General features: G+C 31.9%; 1 protein-coding gene across 1 annotated transcript in view; it reads left to right on the top strand.

Annotated features, from left to right (window-relative positions):
- The window catches only part of LOC128777769 (transcription initiation factor TFIID subunit 9-like), a 62,774-nt gene that overhangs the window by 15,232 nt on the left and 24,557 nt on the right, over positions 1 to 22,985 (top strand). Inside the window, 1 exon segment of the mRNA XM_053905302.1 lies at positions 2,360 to 2,519. Coding sequence (XP_053761277.1) covers positions 2,360 to 2,519 — 160 coding nt within the window.

Below are 22,985 nucleotides of genomic sequence, written 5' to 3'. Positions count from 1 at the left end.
ACATTTTTCAAGAGACAATTCAAGAGCTTTTTGTAAAATGTTTTAAATTCCTTCCTTCCACCATTTCTTGGCATAGGTCTATTTGCTCCCTGAGTTTTCTGGGAGTAATGTGTATACGTTTATTTTACTCTTATTTTACTGAAATTGTGTTTTCAAATGTTAATACTCTAAATAGAGGATAAGTTCTTTCAGGATATAAATTGGGTCTTACATTTCTTCATTGTAGCATGGATGCCTGGCACAGAGTGTTAGAAACTCAGTAAGTGTTACAATGCCAGTGGAGGCACCTTCCTATAACAAGGCAACTCTGGTAATAAATGCTAGTTGAAAATAGTGAGGTTGAGAGTTTTAGAGATACACAAACACCTTTCGGCTGATGGAAAATTTCTGTGAAGGCATAAGTTGAATCAGTATTATAATTGCTTATGCACTCTTTTGAATGGGGCAGCCCATGTCTTAACAAGAGGACAAATACATGGAACCACAGCAACTATAGTTAGTTTTATTAACTCTAGCTTAATTTCTGAGGTTTTAGCCACAAATTTATCATTTTTCTAGATTATCTGCTTATCTCGTGAGTGCTCATTATTTGTCTTAAGCAAAGTGCAAATAAGGAACAGACTAGATTGGGTAAACATCAAATTATTACAGATTAAAACCACTGCCTTGGAACTAAGATTGCTTTAAAATGTTGTCCCCTTTCATATTCATTAATTATTTTCTTTACTCACCAAACTCCAACCAGTTATGCAGGGACTGATTCATATAATATTTAAAATATTTTTATTACAAATCTTAATATATCTTCATTTAGATGTTAGAAATTATAAACAAGCAAAATTTTAAATATTTCCTGGAATAGAATCCTCAACAGCAATCATTGCTATTAGTTGTGAACACATCCAAACTTTTCCTTTTCTAATAATTACATAAAATTGTACAATTTATATATTGTGTATTACACATAATACATTATATATTATGCCCACAGAGGAAACTTTTGCAAAATTGCAAGTTATTTATCTCAATATTTTAACCTGATATTCCTATTGGAGGTAACTTTTATGTTCTTATATATATCAAAACATCTCTTTATTTTCACACTTCTTTATGGTACCATGATTGTTTGACACATTATTTACATGTCCAAATAAACTTTGAACTCATGCATTGTAAGCCATACCATGTAAAGTAATAGTCATTATAATGATGATGATAATGATGATGATGAGAAAAAGAAAAAGGAGAAGAAGGAGGAGGAGGGGAAGAAGAAGGAGGGGAAGAATAGGATCAACACTGAGCATCTGTGTAGCTACTCTTTAAGTAGGTACTGTCACTCCCATTTTACAAAGGCTGAAACAGAAAGTTTACATAATTTGCTTATACTATACACATTCTAATGGAAGAACAAATGCAAGTAACATGAACTACATACCTATGCTTTCACTCTTTCACATTTTATAAACTATAATGTAATTTAATCCATGTTCTATTAGTGCGTGTTTAGGTTTTACTTCTCATTTTTCTTTTTCTATTACAAAGAACACAATGAATAATTGTATGTATCCTTGCATATCTTTTTAACTTAAGACAAAGAAGGGTATTATGCAAATTTACAATATAAAAAATACTATATTGTAGCATCTATTTATCATGTTCCATAACCAAATATTATTTTTTTTAATTTTGAAAGCCTGCTTGGTGAAAAAAATTGTAATTATTTCATAAAATTGAATTTCTTAAATTATTTGTGAAATTGGGGATCTTTTATTTAGCTGTTTAAATAATTCTGTTGTGGGTACACTACTCATACTCTCGAAAATTCTTCAGTTTTATTTTCTGCAATTTATTGAAATATAATTTATATACAATAGGTTGTGCACATGTAAAATATATAATTCAATGAATGTTGATAGAAACATATGCCTATGAAACCACCAGTATAATCAAGAACAATTCTGTCACTCTCCCCAAAGAATTCTCATGCCACTTTGCAGTCAGTCCTTCTCTTTATGAAGTATACATTGATTCTATTTTTCATATTATTGATTAGTTAGCATGTTTTATTTGTTCATCCATTTATTTATTTAGTCTAATTTATTTAAAATAATTATTTAAATAAATGGAATTAGAAAAATAAAGATTTTTGTTCCTTGAAATTAATGTTTTCATCAAGATTTTATAGCCATTATTTCATTAAGTATATATTCTGTTCATTTTTTTAATTTCTCCTTCTGAGTGTCCTATTACACAAATATTGTACCAATTGATACTCTCTGAAAATTCTGAGGCTTTGTTCATTTCTCTTTATATTTCTTGTTTTGGAAGGATTGGGTAATTTTTACTAATCTTTCTTCAGGTGTACTGAAGATTCTCACATCTCCATTATTTTGACAAAGATAAGAAAAGCAGTAATGTGTTCAGGGCTAGAAGATTCTAGCCCTCATCTGCTCAAAGAAACACCAACTGGAAAAGCTTCAATGGACAAAAATACCTTCACAAGAGCCACAAGAATCCAGGTGAGAAGTTAAAGCAGCCAGGTAGGGCACAGAAATTAGAAAAGATACACTGAAGACAGTAATTAAGAAGGAGAGTTTCATTTTAAAGCCCATACAGTGTAATGTGCCTGGGTGGCTCAGTTGGTCAAGTATCTGCCTCCTGATTTTGGCTCAGGTCCTGAGTTCATGAGTTCAAGCCCCGTGCTGGGTTCTGCACTGCCAATGCAGAGCCTGCCTGGGATTTTCTCTCTCTCTATCTCTCCCCTTCTTATGCTCTCTCTCTCTCTTTCTCAAAATAAATAAAGAAACTTAAAAAATAATAAAGGAGAAATAAAGATTTTCCCAAACAAAAACTGAGAAAGTTCATTATCACAGGTTCTGCCTTATAAAAAGTATTAAGGGAGTTCTTTAAGTTGAAATGAAAGAATGCTAAGCATCAACATGAAAGCATATGAAAGTTTAAAACTCACTGGTAAAGGTAAATATATAGACAAATACAGAATAATTTGATAATGTGAGGGTGGCTCATGAATCAATTTTAATCCTAGCATAAAAGTTTAGAGACAAAAGTATTAAGAATAATTATAACCACAAAGATTGTGGATACACGATTTAAAATGAAGTAAATTCTGACATCATTAAAATAAAGTGCGTGGGGGAGTAAAAGTATAGACATATCTTGTGTGATTGAACTTAAATTATTATTACCTCAAAAAGACTGTTACAGTAGAAAATTTTCTGCACTCCTAACCACAAAGGGAAAAAAAATAAAACTTAGCAAAAAAGGATTAAAAAAAAGGATAGTTAAAAAAAAGGATAAAGAAAAAATAATTAATTCCTGCTTGGGATTCTCTGTATCCCTCTCTCTCTCTCTGCCCCTCCCTCACTCCCACTCTCTCTGTCTCTCTCAAAATAAAATAAATAATAATAAAAAAGAGAAAGAAACAAAAGAGCTTCAAAAAATAAATCAATAAATATAAGTCAATAATCATTTTAAATCTAAATAGATAAAATTTACTAGTGAAGATATAGACTGGTAGAATGGATTTTAAATAATCCAACTCTATGTTGCCTACAAGATAACCATTTTTTTAAGGACACATGCAGGCTGAAAATGAAGGGATGGATGAACATATTCCATATAAATGCTAATCAAAAGAAAGCATGGATATTTATACTTAATAGCAGAGAAAACAGATTAAGTAAAAATTGTCCAAGAGTCAAAGAAAGTCTTTACATAATGATAAGAGAGTCAATTCAGTGGAAAGATATAACAACTATAAATAGATATACATTGACATACACTTAAAAAATGAAAATAAGTACAAGCAATATGCTAAGAATTAAGAAAAGCTGAAATCATATAAAATGCTCAACTGAAACCACAAAAGGTAGCAAAAGAGTAGAAGATTAAATAACAGCAAATAACAAGGGTAATAAAGAGAAAACAGTAGTGAATATGATACATATTAATCCAACTCTATCAATAATCACCTTGAATGTCAATGGTCTAAATGCACTAGTTAAAAGACAGTGGACCAAAAAGCAAGACGCAACTATGGGATGTCTATAAGAGATCCACTTTAAATGTAAAGACACATACAGATTAAAAGGAAATGGATGGAGGAAAATATACCATACTAAAACTAATCAAAGAAAGCAAGGGTGGCTATATTAGTTTCAGACAGAACAAATGTCAAAGCAGGGGAAGTTATAAGGGATAAAGAAGGGCATTACATAGTGATAAAGTTCAATTCTCTAAGAAGATATAATAATCTTTAATGTTTGTGCACTTAAATCAAGCTATGTAAGGCAAAAACTAACAGAATTGCAAAGAGCAATAGATGAATCCACTATCATATTTGCTGCTATGATTTCAATGTTTGTGTCCCCCTAAATTCATATTTTGAATTCCTAACACCCACATGATGGTGTTAGTAGGTGGGATGTGCTTAAGTCATGGGGGTTGGAGGGCTCATGAATGCAATTAGTGCCTCATAAAAGAATCTTCAGGCAGATCTTTAGCCTTTTACCCATGAAAGGACACAGCAAAAAGACACTGGCTATTAACCAGAAGGATGACTCTCACTGGAGAACGTGACCATGCCGGTGCCTTGATCTTGAACTTTCCAGCCTCCAAAACTGTAAGAAATACATTTTTACTGTTTATAAGCTACCCGGTCTGGTATTTTGCTATTTTTCATTTGCTAAATGAACTATAACAGTTGGAAATTTCAACATCTTTTTTTATCATAAATGGCAGACATCCCTTTATCAGCTCTAGTGGGCAGAAAAATCAGCAAGGACATAGTTGAACTCAATAATAGTATCAGTCAACTGAATAGAATTGGCATTTATAGACTATTTCATTCAACAATAGCAGTTTACACATTCTTCTCAAGCTCACTTGGAACATTCCCCATGATAGACAACATTCTGGGACATAAAACAAACCTTACCAAATTGGTTTAACCATATGGTCACATATGACAGGATTTCCTTCTTATTTTTTTAAGGCTGATTTATATTACATTATATCTATATAGCACATTTACTCATTCATTAATTAATGGACATTAGTTTGTTTCTACATCTTGGATATTTGAATAATACTACAATAAACATGGGAAATGCAAATATCTCTAAAAGACCCTGATTTAAATTCTTTTGGATAAATACACAGAAGTGGGATTGCTGTATAAGGTAGTTCTATTTTTAATTTTTTGAGTCACTTTACCTTTGAGACTTCCAAAAGTCTCTCTTTTTCTTTGAATTTTGACACTGAGAAAATGTGTCTCCACATGGACTTCTTTGGGTTCCTCTTTAGAGAATTTTGGGTTTCTTGAATCTGAATATCTATTTTCTTCTCCAGATAATGGGGAAGTTTTGGTCATTATTTCTTTAAATAAACTTTCTTCCCCTTCCTCTAGCTCTTCTTTTTGGGCTTCTATAATGTATATACTGGCCTACTTGATGGTGTCCTATTAGTTCTATAGGTTTTCTTCATTATTTCTATTTCTTTTTCTTTCTGCTCCTCGGTGACTGGATCATTTCAAATGGTCTGTAGTTATATTCAGATTCTTCTGCTTAATTTTGTTTGCTGTTTAACTCTTCTAGTGACTCTATTTCAGGGCAGTTTTATTAATCAGCTCCAGGATTTCTCTTTGTTGAAATACTCATTTTCTTCATATATTATTTTTCCTGATTTCAGTCAGCATTTTATGGGCGTTATCTTGAGTTCTTTCTCAGGCAATTAATATATCTTCATTTCTTTAGGGTCACCTTCTGTAGATTTGTTGTTGGTGGTGTTCCTTTGTTTGGACTATGTTTTCCTGTCTCTTCATTTTCCTCAACACTTTCTATTGGTGTCTGCACATTTGAAAACACAGCCACGTCTCCCAGTCTTTGTGGACTAGCTTCATTCAAGGAAAGCCTTTTGTCTATCAGCCTTGGTAGAGATTCTCACAGCCTCTCATATCTTTCCTGTGGTCATGTTGTGTCTAGACTTAAACATATAAATCCTGGTTAGAGTGATTTTTTGGTTTCTTTTTAAGGAGAACATAATCTTTGTTTCCATGTTTGTCTGCTATACTGTGGATCTTCTGAAGCAAGCAGCATACTGCTCAACTCTTTTTTTTTTTTTTTCATTTTTTTCTTTTTGAGTTTGCAGCAGCCTCCAGGCATCTAGATTTCTTTATTTCCCATCAGCAATCTGAGGCAGATGAGAGAGAAATCAGTCCCTTGGGCAACCCCCTGTAAAAATCTGAATGTTGGATATATGTTTCAGTGTTCTCTTTCCCTGCCTAGAGATACGCCAGAGACTGAGTTTTCCTGATCATGTCACACTGAGCCAGGGACAGGGGATCTGGTGGTGACTGTATACTATACCAAATCTCACCTTTGTTCTCAGTGGCTCCCAGCCAGTGAGAGCATGCCAAGTCCTGTAAGTGCTCTAAGGAGATTAAGAAGCTTGTCCCTTTGGCAGCTCCTTGAAAAGCTGGGATATTGGATGGATATTCCAACTCTTGCTCTTCTCAGGGGGAAGCAGGAATTGGGGATATTTGCCTACAATTTCTGCAATAAACTGGAGAGAGGGTTTATAGCCATAAGTGTGTGTATAGTCCAAATCGTCTCCTTTGTTCTCAGCAGCTCCTAGCATGGGGCCCTTTCCTGTCAGTGCTCAGATTCAGGCATGACAGAAACCAGTTTCTTGGGCAGTCCCCTGAAAAGTCATAATGATGGGTATGTTATCCAGTCCTTTCCCTCCCTTGGGAGAAGCTGGGAGCTCAGTTTCCTCCTGATTATGTGGTGCTGTGCCTGGGAGAGGGATTATGGTGAGAGTGGCCTCTAAATTTTCCTACCAGTTTGAATGTGCTTGTTTTTATGCTTGCTTGGGGGTGTAGGAGCCTCCCAACTGATCTCTGGATTTCTCACAAAGGGAATTGGTCCTTGTATTCGTGTTGAATAATTGTGTCTATGAAGAGAAGGAGGGCTGGGCTTCCTGTTTTATCATCTTGCTGATGTTTCCCAACTTCAAATTTCTGAAGTCCTTGGTTAATTTTCAGAAGTTAATTATTTATTTTGCAGTTGACTTGTAGCTTAATTGCATTATGGTCAGAAAACAAGCTCTGTGTATTGCAATCATTTCAAATGTGTTAGAATTTGCTCACTGGCCAACCAGAATAGGATGAATTTTTAAAAAATAGATTATTTGTCCTCGAAAAAGGAAAAATGCTCAAATTCTTGGAGAGTTCTATACATGTCTATTAGTCAACATTGATAATCATGTTCAGATTTTTGAAATCTTTCCAGATAGTTTTTATCTTTTTAATTATTTCACTAATGACTAGAGGTCTGTTAAAAATCACACACTACGACTTGATTTGCCTATTAATTTTGCCTATAAATTTCTTGCCTTCAATATATAGAGGTTATGTTTTGGGACACATAGAAGTTTAAAATTGCTATATCCCTTAGGCTTTTCTAAAATTTATTCCATGTCATTTTATTTAGTGGCAAGTCTGGTCTCCTCATAGTGTCCTGGGGAAGATGGGAATGCTAGTGGTTTACTTCTGGTTCATTTCTACCCAGAAGGTGGAACCAACTGTGGATAAACAATAGGATGCTAAACCTTCTCCTCTTTTCAAGTCCATCACAACCACACTTCAGTATCATATCTTGATTTAATCTAGAGAAACCCTGACCTTGAGTGCTTGGTCTATGTCTCAGGACTTTCCTCTCTTATTTGTCCTGCTAATTTGCCTATGATATCTTTAATTTTTGAAGATCATTTTTTCATATTTGACTCAGGATTTTGAATTAAGTATGTTTTGTTTTTCCAATAAGAAGATGCTTCTAGGTAAAGTAACCCACATTTACTAAAAATCAGAATGAATGTTTTCAATACTTTTTTAAGAGTTTGAAGCTGTTACTTAAATGTTGTTACCATTAGCTGCCATCCACATTAGGCTTCAACTATCCTGTTCTTTTTACTATTATTTCATATCTCTCATACTCTCTTCACTATATAGTTTATTTATGTCTGGAATTTTTTTTCCTCCCCTCCAGTTGCATAACTAAGTCCCACTTGTCATGCAACTTGAAACTCAAACTTAGGCTAAATCTCCCTTTTATGTATTTAGAATAGTATTTCTTCTTTATAGACTTATTTCAGTTGTTCTTCACATTTTTATGTCTGTATAGAGGTAAAGTTATGTGCAGGCAAGGTATATGTCTGATTTTGCTCCTATGTGATGGCCAGATCTTATCACTATGCCAGAATATGCTAAAAATATGCATGAAATAACTGAATGAAATAAATGAATGAGTAAAAATTTGAAAGATAGAAATATTTACTTCAGGTATGCAATTTAAAAAGACTGGTCACTATCAATTTCTACATAATTTATGTTTGCTTATTTTTTCTTGTATACTTTATTCCTTGCATATTTTTCATGATATTTGAATGTGGGAGATCCTCTTAGACCCATTAACTTGTTCTTTAGAATTAATCTTGATTTGGGGGTATTAAAAGACTTAAGTGATCATTTCTGTCACTCAATATTCTAAGAGGAAGAGATATATTATTATCTAAAGTCCATTGCATTCAGGATACTTTGTTTCTATTTGATTCCTCTATATCCTGAAATCACTTCTTTTCCTGCCTGCTGTGTTCTACTGTGTCCCAACAATTCATACCCCATTTGAATTTTTGTTTTCTTTCTTTTTGCTTTTTTTTTTCCTGGTTTTAAGTGAACTGGCTTCTTAAGTGAGAAACTGAATTAGGGAGAAGTACCCACCCTGAATTCTTATTTGTGGATCAGAATACATTTTTCTGTGCATATCTATTTAAGCTTGATAGTTGCTCTACAACTATAAAGTTGGGTCACTGTTTATTCATTGATTTCTCTCATCTTCCCTCATCTTCACGCTTCCTGTTTTACAAGGGACAGTGGTAAAAATATATGGCTAAGTATAAATGTATAGGCTTTTTTTAATCCTTGAGGCCAATGCTGATTCATACTTTGGCAATGGGGTACATATGGGGTAATTTTAAATTCTCTTGTTTTGACAAGTCCTCAGGACTCATGAGTCACAACAAAAGGATACTCATGTATGCTTTAGAAATGCATATGATTACTTTATATCATAGTGCATCTTTCTTTCAGTTGAGAAATTGTCAATTCACAATTTCTTTTTCCCATCTGACTGTAATTTCACTAAATATTGGAGTTACTCCTCATTGTTTATAAAATGATGCTGCATCTATTTGCTAGCTTTAACATTGATGAGGTTTACATATCTCTATTTTTTGTTCCTTTCATTCATTCCACTATCTTAAAGACTTTATACCTGCATCTGCCCTAGAATCTACCTTTGAAGTTCCCACAATAATAATGAAAAAGGATCAAAGATAATAACATATTACACTTGTAACTCAAATCTCAGAATAATTGATTTCCAAATTAATATATGAAAATTAATATGTAAAAAAGGAATCATGTGAAAAACCTATTCTGACACATTGTGTTTGATTTTGACATTTGAGTAACTTCCTGTGGGAGGCACATAGATACTACTATCCACTGGCTTTTCACCAGCAAATTATCCAAGTTGATATCCAAGGAAAGCATCTAACTTTTATTAATGAATATAGATTCATTAATATAGAATGATTAAGATTCATTAATATAGAATATAGATTAAGGAATATAGATTGTGATAGGAATAGATTTTGAATAATACTGAAAGTTAAATACCTATGAAGTATATGTAATTTTCCAGATATTTCTCATATACTAAAATTTATCTTCTATAAAACTAAGCAAATTTTATTCTCCTGTGAGGAGACTATAGAGAGCTGTTTATGTAATACTGCTTTAAAAAACATTTTTAAAACCTTTAATATTGTGTATAATTGCCACTTGGCTGTAATTATTCTAAAACTGTTATTTGTTAATACACATTGTCTTCAAATAAATTCTGACAGTTTTGCAGTCATATAAAGTTCATGTGAACTGCATCAAGTATTTCCATATGACAGGCATATTAAATTAATTCAAAAAGGGGCACTTAAGTATTTTTGTTATTTTTAAATTTTCATATAGCACCAATTTATTTGCTGCAGGTGTTTATCTTGCTGTGCACAGCAGCAAGCTCTCATATGCCTGTCCACTTGAAATAACAACTGAGGGCTCCACATTGAGCTATATAACAATTAGCATCTCTCCGACAATATTGTCTTCAAAAGAGCTCTCTGCCTATCAGCATTATGTCTCTTCTCTGGACCAATATCTCATTCATTAGAGAAGATGTGTAGTGGAAGAATATCATTTTGAGCATGAGCAACAATGAAGAAATAAACAAAAAATAATGATGAAAGAGAATTTATATATGTGTTCTTCCTAAGTGAATACATCAAGAGTGGTCAAAATCACTCAGAATGCTCTATTGGGTTTTCCCTGAGACGAAGTTTGATTTTTTCAAATCTGAATTATCCCAGGAGTGATATACAAAAGACAATTAAAATGTTTGCACTCTTCCTCTGATATCCTACCAATCTTATCCTTGAAAAATATCATAAAAAAAAACCATGGCGCTCAATCATGAAAGCAAATTAGTGGCGTTTAGTTTAAGAAGAACTATGCCCTCCTATGAATCATGATTATGTCATTATGAAAATTTGGATTTTATAGCATCAAGTCAGCAGAAAGATTCATTTTGAAAGTTGACAAATTTTTCAACATTTGGCAAAATGTCTACTTCTATATAAAATTATTTTAAATATCTATAAAATCCTTGAGGTTTTAAATATTGAATTACTTTATTCTTCATTCTTTAAAAAATGGCTTTTCTCTTAAATGAATAAGATGTAATTGTTACGATCTATTTCCTCATTAAAGTACACTCTATGGTTTGCAATGTCATGTGTAGCATAGCTAAAAAGAAAACATCTTTGTTCTCATAACTTTTAAAAAGATACCATAAGAAACCTTCTATCACCATAAGAAACTTGTATTTACTGATCCTCTTGGATTATTTCTACATTATAAGATTTTTCTTATTGTATGGAAGTGTGAAAGGCATTAGTTACATATTAAAGGTTATCTGTATTAATAGAGTCGAAATTGCCTTTAAAACATTTTTCCTATTGTCTTTTGAGAGGTAGATATTTGCATGTAATTTTAATCTTTTCCTTTGCTATTGTTTTTGGTTTTCTTATAAAGATGGTCCAATCTGGTATTTCATATTTTCTTAAAATTACATCTTATAATCCTATATCTAAAAATCTTTTTATTTTTAATTATGTCATATTATTCAGTTTTAGAATTGATTATTTATTCATTCTCTAATATTTCAGGATTATACTAGTGGGAGGTTTTTAAAAATATATTATAAGTTTCAGATAAATAGTTTTGTGTTTTTCTGATCATTTCTCACTCTTATATATTTTACTATTTTCTTGTCTGTATCTTTACAAATGCTTTACTTCTATTTATTTTGAGTTTATTCAATTTTGTGTGTTCAGCTAAGTTAATGTAGTCTCAATCTTTCCTATTTTTTAATAAGTGAATTTACTTCTATAAATTACTCCCTCAAAACTACTTTGTCTAAATCCCAGATTTTACATACTAGCACTCTCATTATCACTCATTTGATTTTTTTCACTTTCTATTTTCTTGTCATCTTTTACTCACAAATTATAAGGAAGCACATATTAAAATTAACATATGGATTTTTAAGTTAACTTTTTAATTTTGATTTATAATTTAATTGCATGTGCTAAATGAATATTGCTTATATGGTATTGATTTTGTTGTAGTTGTAAAATTCTTTGGGTTCTATTACATGATTGATGTTATCAGTTAGATTTAGATTTAGATATGAGAAGTGGGAATAAAAATAACATTGGCTTGACATCATAGAGTTTATTTCTCTTTTAAAAAAAAAATATTTGTTTATTTTTGAGAAGGAGAGAGAGAGAGAAAGTGCGAGAGCAGGAGAGGGGCAGAGAGAGAGAGATTCAGAGGATCTGAACCAGGCTCTGCGCTGATGGCTCAAACTCATGAACACTGAGATCATCACCTGAGCAGAACCAAGAGCTCCACACTTAACTGAGCCACATAGGCGCCACAATTTCTCTTTTATTTAACGATTTGGAAAGAGGTTGATATGGAAAATCTGTTCCACAAATTCCTTCAGGGATACAACCTACTTGAATCTTTCTACTCCACAATCTCCTAAGATGCCCTTTATCTTCATGAAAGATGAGCTCCAAGACTTTCATAGTTCAAACATAAAGATTAAGGCATAGAAAAAGACAGGGCACCAGGCATGCCCTACTTGCCTTCTAAGGAATATTCCAAGAACTGCCACATGACAATTTGCTTAAAGTTATCTCTAAAATACTGAACCCCACTCAAGTCTAGGATCCCTATGTGGTGCTCAATCCTATGTGTCTAGAGTTTGGCCCTTTAAGTGGCACATAAAATAGTATAGGACCATCTTCTCCACAATCTCCCAAATACAGAAACAGTACACAGAGAGTAAAAACTCTCACTCAGAAACAAGGTGGGGTGTGTGTATGTTGAAAAACTCAGCAGAAATTGGTTTATATTACACCAAACCCTACAAGATAAAAACTGGGAAGATTTCATTCCATTATATTGCATATTTGCCATGTTTAGTCAATCAGATAGACCTTGGTTCTGCTTTTTGAGAATTTCTTTTTTCATTGCTCTCACAGTCCCATGGTCTCACAGTGAGCTGTAGTTTTCTAGCCTACCTCAGATGAGATAATGTTGCTGACGCTCTGACAGTACTGACTTTATTATGAGTTCCTTAAATGCATAAAAGCTATGTGATTTACCACAGTGGTGTCTGTATCTGCCATTTCATTCAACCCAATGCTACCATTGGCACTTCTTTGTAATGATTGTACAGTGTGTTCATGTCAACAATATATTAATATTTGTACAATTATAAATGATAGCCCAGTTAATTATATACTCTTGGTTAGTTTCCTCTGTGGTTGTGCATCTGGTTATCCAGACAAACTTTACAGGGGGTGGGATTATGGTAGGTGGTAAGACTCCCAGAGGCGTTTATTAAGTGACACAAAAGTCACATGGCATGTGACTAGCAGTATTCAGAGTTAGGATACAATTTCACAAATTTGTTAGGATATTTAATACATTTGAATTTAGACAACTATTACTGAACTTGCTATTGGATTTGTATATACCAGATATAGATGTAAATCAGAGTAATTTTATTTAAGACTACACAGTCTCAGGATCTTTCATATTCTTATTATGCTTACTTCAGTAAGAATGGGCTATTTAGGCTAGCTATAAAATAAATTTTAAAAATAAACATTTTTGGAAGGAAAGAATGAAAAGTTACATAGTGACCTGATCAGACATCATACCAAACAGATGGCATCAACATAAGTTAGAAATGGAAAGATACATTGTAGAATTTTCCTAATGTTCATGTTTTGGAAAAATGTTCTACAACTTGAACCATTAATTGTTAAAATGTAGTATCTAAGCATGTCAACCCCTATTGTATTTAGGTGAAATGTATAATGACTCATAATTAGTTATTCAAACTTAACGTTCTATAATTACTCCAAAACCTAAATTGTAAACAATTTAAAGTTTCCTTTCTTCACCAGCTTTTAAGCTGAATTTGTCTCTTTATATAAACTTAAGTCTTTGCAATATTTGTAGGTAGCATTTTAATTGTATGAATCAAAATATATTACCCATATATAGTCTATTTATCATAATAACTTAGGCTCACTTTTCTTTAACAATTGAACAATTATAATTAAGATTCATATGAAGAAAAAAATTACTGATATTTTTTACTAGATATTAAATCTATTTTAATGACCCAAGCATTTGAAGAAAAACTTGGGGGTAGAATCAATGTGATGAAATTTTAAATTAAATCATATGTGAAATAAATTCTTAGGAAAGGAAGCTAGATACCTCTTCAACCATATAATTGATGTTTATACACATGCATCTCTATAAAGCAATGGATGAGGTTAGTACTAACTTCAATTCAGAATGGCCTCTAAAGTTAAGAAGTATAAAATTATCAGGTGGAATAAAAATCTAAAGATACACTAGCAGATTTAAAATTTGTAAGACATGATTGTAATTTGAAAGTTCTTAAAACAAATAAGTTCTATAATACTGCAGCCTCATAGGTTAGTATATGGATGTTTAATGTAGACATATCACAATTTTTAAATAATTGAAAAGATCATTATTTTCTAAGGGAAAAATAAATAAAATTCTTTTCCAGTTTGTAGATGATTTACATTGACCCAAAACATTGGTAGCTTCATTTTATACTAGTCTTTGTCCTGAAAGCTTAGTACATAACTTAGAGATAACTGAGTTGTATGTTTTATTTGTTGAGATAAATTTTAAGATATATTATAATATGTAGGAAGATTCTTCACTTCTTTATCTACTGGATTGCATAGCTTAAAACAACATATTTAAAAGTTTAAAAATCACATCTACATTATTTTAATAGCAATTTATTCTTCCTGTTTTGCATACTATACTGATTGGATTAATATTTTCTTAACCTAATGCAGATTATTACTAAGTCAAAATAAAGATAGTATTTCAGAAGCACCTGGGTAGCTCAGTCAGTTAAGCACCCAACTCTTGGTTTCAGCTCAGGTCATGATTTCATAGTTTGTGAGATTGAGCCCCACATTGGGCTCTGTGCTGACAATGCAGAGCCTACTTGGGATTCTCTCTCTCCCTCTCTATGCCCCTCCTCTGTTCTATTTCAAAAATAAATAAATAAATAAATAAATAAATAAATAAATCTTTTAAAAGATTGTATTTCATTTATTCTGAAATAAATTTTAAACACACTGTTATATGTAATATTTAGTTACAGTAAATTTGGTTAAAAGTGAGTTTGCCTATTGTACTGTTTTTGAGCATCAATAGAAGAACATTCTTAAATCCTTTTTGATACCAGAGATATCAGTAAACTTGAATCTCTTAAATATCGAAGCACCTTCCATGCTTGTTATCAAGTGTTGTTTAAATAAAGATTGTCTTTTGCAAACCTCTAAGATGTATATTAAATTTTTGGCAGCAGTTAAGATACTGAAATTTTAAACTGACACATTGATATATGTCAATTATTTCTTAATAAACTGGAAAAAATAACCTAATTTTTTAAACCAGATGCACTATTCATTATTGTTAGTGTATTGCCTTTAAGATTAAATTTACCAAATTATTACATTTTTGTTACCTATTTTGTTACCTATTGGTAGTTGTGGACTTTGTGTCACAAAAATGTCAGAAGTCAACACCTTAACTCAGCCTTACTTAAGATAAATTAAAGCAAAGACCCATTTTTCAACTGTATCAAGCGTATTAGTAGGGTTTTTAAAAATCTGATATTATTTATATGTAAGTTACAATGACATAATACAAAATAATTAAAAGAAAAAAGAAATAAAATCACGAACTGTGTTTATATTTCACTTAGTTATCCAGAAAAATTCACTCTTTCATCAGACATGATGTTTTTATCCACTCATTACCTGGTGCCAGGTGGAATTCTGGTAACAGAGCAGTGTTGTACAAGGAAGCATCAAAAGCAGATCATGGGCAGCCCAACTGCACTGTGAACATATGCAGTACCTATTTCAAATGTTTAATACAAATACTATTTACATGAATTTAGAAGATTGCAAATAATTATATATCTTTGGTAGAAATATGTCTAATTCAGCGGCAGTTTACAGTCAAAGTATTGTCAAATAAGAAGGAAATCAAGAAGAAAATTCATATAGCCACTTAACATTTATTTGCTAAAAAAATGTTTGCATCTTTGTGGCAACATCTCATCAACAAAGATGTTTAGCAAATTTTTGTTGCTAACCCAACCCGGATCATCAGGCAGCAAACGTGAATACTGTGTTTTCATTCTCTGCCTTACCCATTGCTATCCTATACTTCACACACATACATCTTTCAGCCTGTTTCCTACATCTTCCTTCTCCTGCTCCAGCATACCCATATGCCTTAATACAGAATAGCCACAAAACTTTGAGGGGAAAATAAATTACTCTTGTCATCGGACTGTTCCTTGGTGAGAGTTAGTCTGAGGGCTCATAAGGACCCTCCAAGGAGCTTCGTACTCACGAGTAGACTGAGGAAAGCTGGCACATATATATATCAGAGAAACAAATAGTAAAATCCCAGAATAGATGAGAAACCAAGGCCCATGGAAACCATTTTAAACCAGTTTCCACACTGAATCCTTGGCTTATAACTGTGGGCTAGTGAGTAGATGAGAAAGATTTTTTAAAAATCAGTGATCAAAACAGAGATAATCTTATTATTTTCATTAATATTGATTTGACTGTAATCATTTTCTGGGGAGATGTAATCAACATTAAGTGACCCAAAGGAAGCTAAAGGATTAAAAGTATATGAATAAAGATATACTTGTAAGGAAATGATAAGAATTGTTGAGAATAGGAAAATAAAATAAATGTATAGAGGGTATAGATGAAAAGAATGACAGCAGTGAGAATAAAATAAAAAGTAAGAGGAATCAAAGTATTAGAGTTCTTTTTTAAGAAACAGTATAGACAAAGGCATTATGTTCATCTTTTTTTCCCCTTTGTGTGATGAATATTGCTTTATGTTTTGAAGCTGCTGCTCTAGACCAAAAATTAGTGTCACATGTAATCTACATAACTAGAGATGACCTAATAATGTCAAAGGATTTTCCTATTACATTAGTTCATAATTCTGATTTTCCATTATTGAATATTTACGAACTGTAGAATTCAACTCGGGAAAATCTGGAGTAGGTTTATTTACATAATCTCTAAGCTTCATATAGTATTTGGAGTTATCCTTACTAAGGACACTGAAATGTTTGAGTTTAAAGAAAGTCAAGAAAATAATGAGCTAATCATCATTTTAAATACCTTACTAGACTAAGACAAAAAATGAAAGAGCCACCTGATTCCCAATTTTATATAAACATATCTAGCAATAAAGAAAAGCTATAGGTAGACCATTTAAGGAAATATGCTGATGCTCAGCCAGTGGAAAACAAGGCGTTGTGTAAATCAGATTTAGAATTTTAGGTATTACCAAAAGTGTCTTCTTATCAATTAACTTTCATTCATTTTGCTAGTACCACAATTTCAATGTAATATTTTGTGGTACTTAGTGTCAAAAAAAGAAGTTTCTGTTAAGAAATAGTTTCTTGTTAACTTCCAAATGTCATCTAATCACCCAATCAATCTCAAAACAATAGATGGTAAACCTTTTCCTAGACAGACAGTAGAAAAGAAAATGTCTATGAGTCATACATTAGAGGCTCTATATTTAGTTAATTAATGACTGTGGAGATGGACTTGATAAACCAATTTAAATAATACCTTATCTTGAATTGGGAAGAAAAGATTAAGGAAGATCTAGAAGGAAATTATACGCTAACTTTTTATATGAAACCCAGTTTAAATTTTTTTGAAATTAATAGTCAAATATGGTTCCAAGATAGAAGACTTGTTGATTAAGTGTTACAAGTTTTAAGGCAGAAATCCATTATTTAATATTTAAATTTAATTATGTCCTTTTAATTTTGGAAATTCCAAGCTGCATATCCAATAACTTAGTACAAAATATATTATCAACTGCTACTTCAATTTATTTTAAATGTATTAGCTGAATCTAGTATGATCTTCTCTGTCATTATAGTTCTGAATATCTAAAATTTATTTGTAAAAATACTGATTGGTAAGGCTATACTTGAGTTTGTCTTTGCCCATTCTACTAATAATTTACCTCATAAATAAGCATTTTGACCTAACAGGTAAAACAGTAAGATACTCAGATAGTGTGATTATTTATCTATATTCCATTATTGAAAAACTTTGGAACATGTCATAAGCAGCCTTAGTAATTACTACCTAATAGTCTATTTAACAGAGAAATATGATGAATGGATTATTTTTGTCCTTTTTTGTAGATTTCTTTGAAAAAATAACTTCACATACACTAAGAAGTAATGTTTGTTCTTTTTTTAAAAATGCTTTTTATTTATTTTTAAAAGAAAGAGAGAGTGAGAGTGGGGGAGAGGCAGAAAGAGAGGTGGACACAGAATCTGAAGCAGGCTCCAGGCTTGGAGCTGTCAGCCCAGAGCCAGACACGAGGCTCGAACTCACACGCTGTGATCATGACCTGAGCCAAAGTTAGAAGTTCAACTGACTGAGCCACCAAATGGCATTCAAGAAGGCCATGTGGCACTATATATACTTATTTGTTGTCATATGAGGCATATGAATTTTATTCCACAAAGAAAGTGAATAGTTATCTTCAAACAATGAGGGTGAGTCAAATGGAAGCATGTAAATGGTATAATTATAAAAAAATCCCTTTACGTTGGCCTTACTATAATTCAAAGATACTACACCGAATCTATATAGCTGACAACCATTGGCCTAAAATGATTTAAACCAGGAGGAAAAGAATATGAGATCTCACCTACCTCCTTCAAGCTGCCAAAGAGCAGTGACTTATTTTTACTTCACCACAAGGGTTTTTCTTTCAAACTTTATTCTAAAGCAAATACTAAGAATGAAGCAAAATGGGGTAATTTATTTCACTTACAAAGTGTAAAGTGTTTATTGTCTATATAAAAGTATGTTTGACTTCATCATGAAAGGTTAAAATGAGAAGAAACTCTTTATTGTATATCACATAGCCAGTGAAAACATTAAATCACTTGCGTTCTGCAAACCTCACTGCTTAAACACTTATAAAATGATGATGGACCATTCAAATTTTGCCTTTTAAGTAATGACACCTAAGAAGGGCCATGCAAATACAATTTTTGGAAAGCAACTAGAAAAAGTTGAACATTACACAATTTTCCATTTTCGATATAATCATGAATATTCATGATAATATATTCATTTTAACTGTCTAGCACTAAGGTAAGGATTTCTGAATTAGCATGTCTGATGGAGTACAGTACATTACTGGAAGTTGAAATAAATGGTAGACTTCTTTAACCTTTATAAAATCTGTTAAATCCTTGCCTATTCTTTTTGCCTCTCATCACAGCATCCAAAGCCATAAACTCAGTGAAAAAAACTGAGAAAGTCAAGTCAACAAAATACAAAGAATCACCAGAATATTGCCTGGAAGAGTAATGAGAATTTTCCAAAACTCTATTGAACTATATCCCCAGGATACCAAATAGAGAAAAGCAACCATGATAAATAATTGCCTTCACATAAAAGAACTTGAAACATAAATTTTTCTTCAAGTGGTCTAAAGAATTTTACAACTCTGACTGGAAATTAAATTATAGAAGTTTTCTGAAAAATATAAGTGTAAATAAAGAAAGAGGGAAATAAAGGATGGGAAGAAAATTGGTTTTACTTTTTAAAAGATGTAGTTCAATTAAGTTCAATTCAATGAATAGTTATTGAATACAAGTTAGAACAATATACTATAATGAATGGGGACAAACAAATAACAAATAGATATCGAGTTTTTTCTGAAAAAATATCAACCATAGAAAATAAAAGGCTAACCATGCTTCTTAAAACTTTATGTATTTGGGGTTTGCCCAAGTGCTTCCTAGTCTTATTTCGTAAGTTAATAGAAAGGAGTTTGCACTTTTTCTTTATCATATAATATATGTTATCCTTTAAGTAACCAGAGAAGCAGAGTAATATAAATATGAAGAAAGATTGTTGAAAACTTAAGTCATCATTATTTCTTTCAAGATTTGTCTTTTATTTTTTTGTTTATTTTTCAAGAGCTATATTATGCACATACTCTCTTTTGTGTGTTTGAGAGAATAAATGGTAGAGAAAGGATGGGCAATTTAAACAACTTTATTCAAAGGAAAGATAAGGAATCACAAACTATGATTAGGTAGATGAGGTTGACAGGTAGTAAGCTCAGATACTGGGAAAGCAGTGACCAAGGATACTGAAAGCTACACATGCCAGTGAAAAATATGTAAGTGAAACTTAAGGTAAGTTAAAATATTTAAGAATTTTATTTCACAGAAAATAGACAATCTTAAACAAGGAAAGTTCTTTAAATCTACCAGGTTTGTCATTCATTATTCTGTCTATTTAAAGAAGGATAGAAATGTCAGAAAAGTTTGTTTGCTAATATAATAAAAGAAATTAATATAATTTTAAGAGTTTTTTTTTTTGCAAATTCACTACTGAAATGGATCCTAGAAGGAAGGAAAAGTGATTGTTCATGTTAAGAGAAGTTGAGATATTAGAATAACTGTGGCAGGTGGTGGAGGTATGAATTAAATTGCTCAGAGAAGTGGGCAGCTTAGGAAAATCCTCTAGATGACTATGTGCTACAGTAGGGATCAAAGTTTAAAACAGTTACTGAAGAAATAAGGCATACAGCTAAAGGCTACAAAACTCTTAGAAGAAAACAGGAGTAAAGTAAATTGTTTTCATTAAAATTAAAAATCTTTTGTGATGCAAGTGATACAATCAAGAAGGTGAAAAGACAATTCACAGAATGCTGACAGTATTTGTTAATCATAAATGATAAGGACTTGTATTTAGAATACATCAAGAGCACTTAGAACTCAATAATTCAAGTACAAATAATCAAAACATGGTCACTAGTATAGTCAGAAAGTCAATTTTCCAAAAAAGAAATTCAAACTGGATAACCATAATTTATACACAATTATTTATAATAATATAATTATTATTTATAATAATAATAAACAGAATGATCATAATAAAAACATTAGAATGACTATAATATAAAGGGTAGGAAATAATGAGCTGGTAAGGATGTGTGGAAACTGGAACCCTCATGCCTTGCTGGTTGGGATGTATAAGTGTGCAAATACTTTGGAAAACAATTTAGTAGTTCTTTGAAATGGTAATAAATAATTGTCATATGACTCAGCAATTCTAGTCTCAGATATTTACCCAAGAAAAATGAATTACCTGTCTACAAATAAACTTGCACCTGAATGTTCTTATCAGTATTATTTGTAATAGCCAAAAAGTGAAAGTGAAAACAACTCAAATGTCCATTAACTGAAAAGTGATAAAATGTGGTACATCCACACAATGGAATATTATTTGGCAATAAAAAGGAATTATATATATACATATATATAACATTATATATATTAAAATATTATATAATTATTTAATTATACTTATTATATGTATTCATATTTATATATAATGACTGAACCTCAAAAACATCCTAAGTTAAAGAAACTAGTCACAAAACTCACAAATAAGACGATTCTATTTATATGAAATATCCAGAACAGCAGATCTATACAGATAAAAAGTAGATTATTGGTTGCCTAGGACTTGAACACAGAATAGGGGGAATCAAGAGTTATATGTCCTTTAAGTCCACAGAGTTAGCACAGTAGAGGAAGAGATTGGAAGGCAAGTCTCCAAAGCAGTTTACATTATAAGGCATTGCTTCAGGGTAATACTGTTTTGTTTTGTTTCTTTTGTTTGTTTTTATGTTTTGTTTTTTGCTTTTTGTGTTTTAGCTAATCTGTATGGGAAGGGCTTTCTATACCACAGACTCCCAAGCACATGTAATATATTATCTTCAGTTGGTCTCATTCAGAAAATAAATTTTTCCCTAAATCTTATTAAGGGTCTCTTTTGTGTGGGGGCACCTGGGTGACTCAGTCGGTTAAGAATCCTACTCTTGATTTTGGCTCAGGTCATGATCTCACCATTTGTGGGATCAAGCCCTGCATCAGGTTCTGTGCTCACAGTTTTGAGCCTGCTTGGGATTCTCTCTGCCTCTCCCATGCTTGCTCTCTCTCACTAAGATAAATAAATAAACATTTAAAACAACGTCCCTTATGTGTGGTACTGTGCTAGATACTATGTGATACAAAATTCTTTACCTCAAGAATCACATTTCCTTCAATCAGAAACAGTAATATGGTCAATCTATACAACACGGAAGGACCATACAATGAACACATAAATGCATGAGTACATGACAAGCAAGAAACAAAGCCCCCACCCTAGGGTTTTAGATATTACAGAGTACACAGTTTATCTTTTACAAGATAAATTATTAACATTTTCATGCTCAATTTAAAAATACTCGAGAAACAAAACAGTCTTGATCAGAGGAGTTAAAAAAAATAAAGTGTTTTCTAAGCGGTAAAACATCTTTTTTGGAAAGGAAGGAAAGCCCATTTGTTTTAGTCTTGATGAGCTAAATGACAGGCGCAATCTGCATCTTTCCTTATCATAAATTTCTTGAGCTGTCATATAGAAGTAGCCTCTTGTAAGGAAGTACTTTCTTAAGTGGTGCTTAGATGCTAATTAACTTCACCCAAACTCTGAAATATCTTTCAAACACATTTTCATAAGTGTTTCTGGCATAAGTGGATAGATTTCCATTTTACCCACATACATTGATACTCTTATCAACTTAATCTTAGGATACATTACTGAGTTGTTTTAATAACAGTGAACTTGGTAAGTAAACTTCATATATATAAACTCATTAAATGTACCTACTTTGTATAAAGTGAAGGATAATTTTAAAAACTCATCATTTCAGATTTAAAAGCCAAGAAATGTGTTTCACTTTGTTTAAGCAACCAATTATTTTACCTCAAGTCCTTCAGGGATAGAGATTTTATATATTTTTGTTTTGCACAAATGTTAAAAAGAGATAAGTTGTGGACATGGATATGTTAACAGAATCTTAGTAGCTTGGTAAGGATCCACCTCATTTCCATAGAGCAGGAATTTGCTTTGCTTTTTTAAGGATGATTTTAGAAAAATCTAGTTTTACCTATCATGCCAAGATTTCCCAAGGAGAATAAGAAAAAAATATAGTTTGATAGATGGTGGGGGGTGGGGGGGGGTGTGGGTCCCACAGACTTCCAGGGTTTGGCAGGAACAGC

The sequence above is a fragment of the Panthera pardus genome, unplaced genomic scaffold, assembly GCF_024362965.1.
Source record: "Panthera pardus isolate Hobbes unplaced genomic scaffold, ASM2436296v1 HiC_scaffold_17, whole genome shotgun sequence".
NCBI lineage: Eukaryota > Metazoa > Chordata > Mammalia > Carnivora > Felidae > Panthera > Panthera pardus.
Note: the sequence above shows the minus strand (reverse complement) of the source record. Positions and strands in the feature narration are given on the sequence as shown.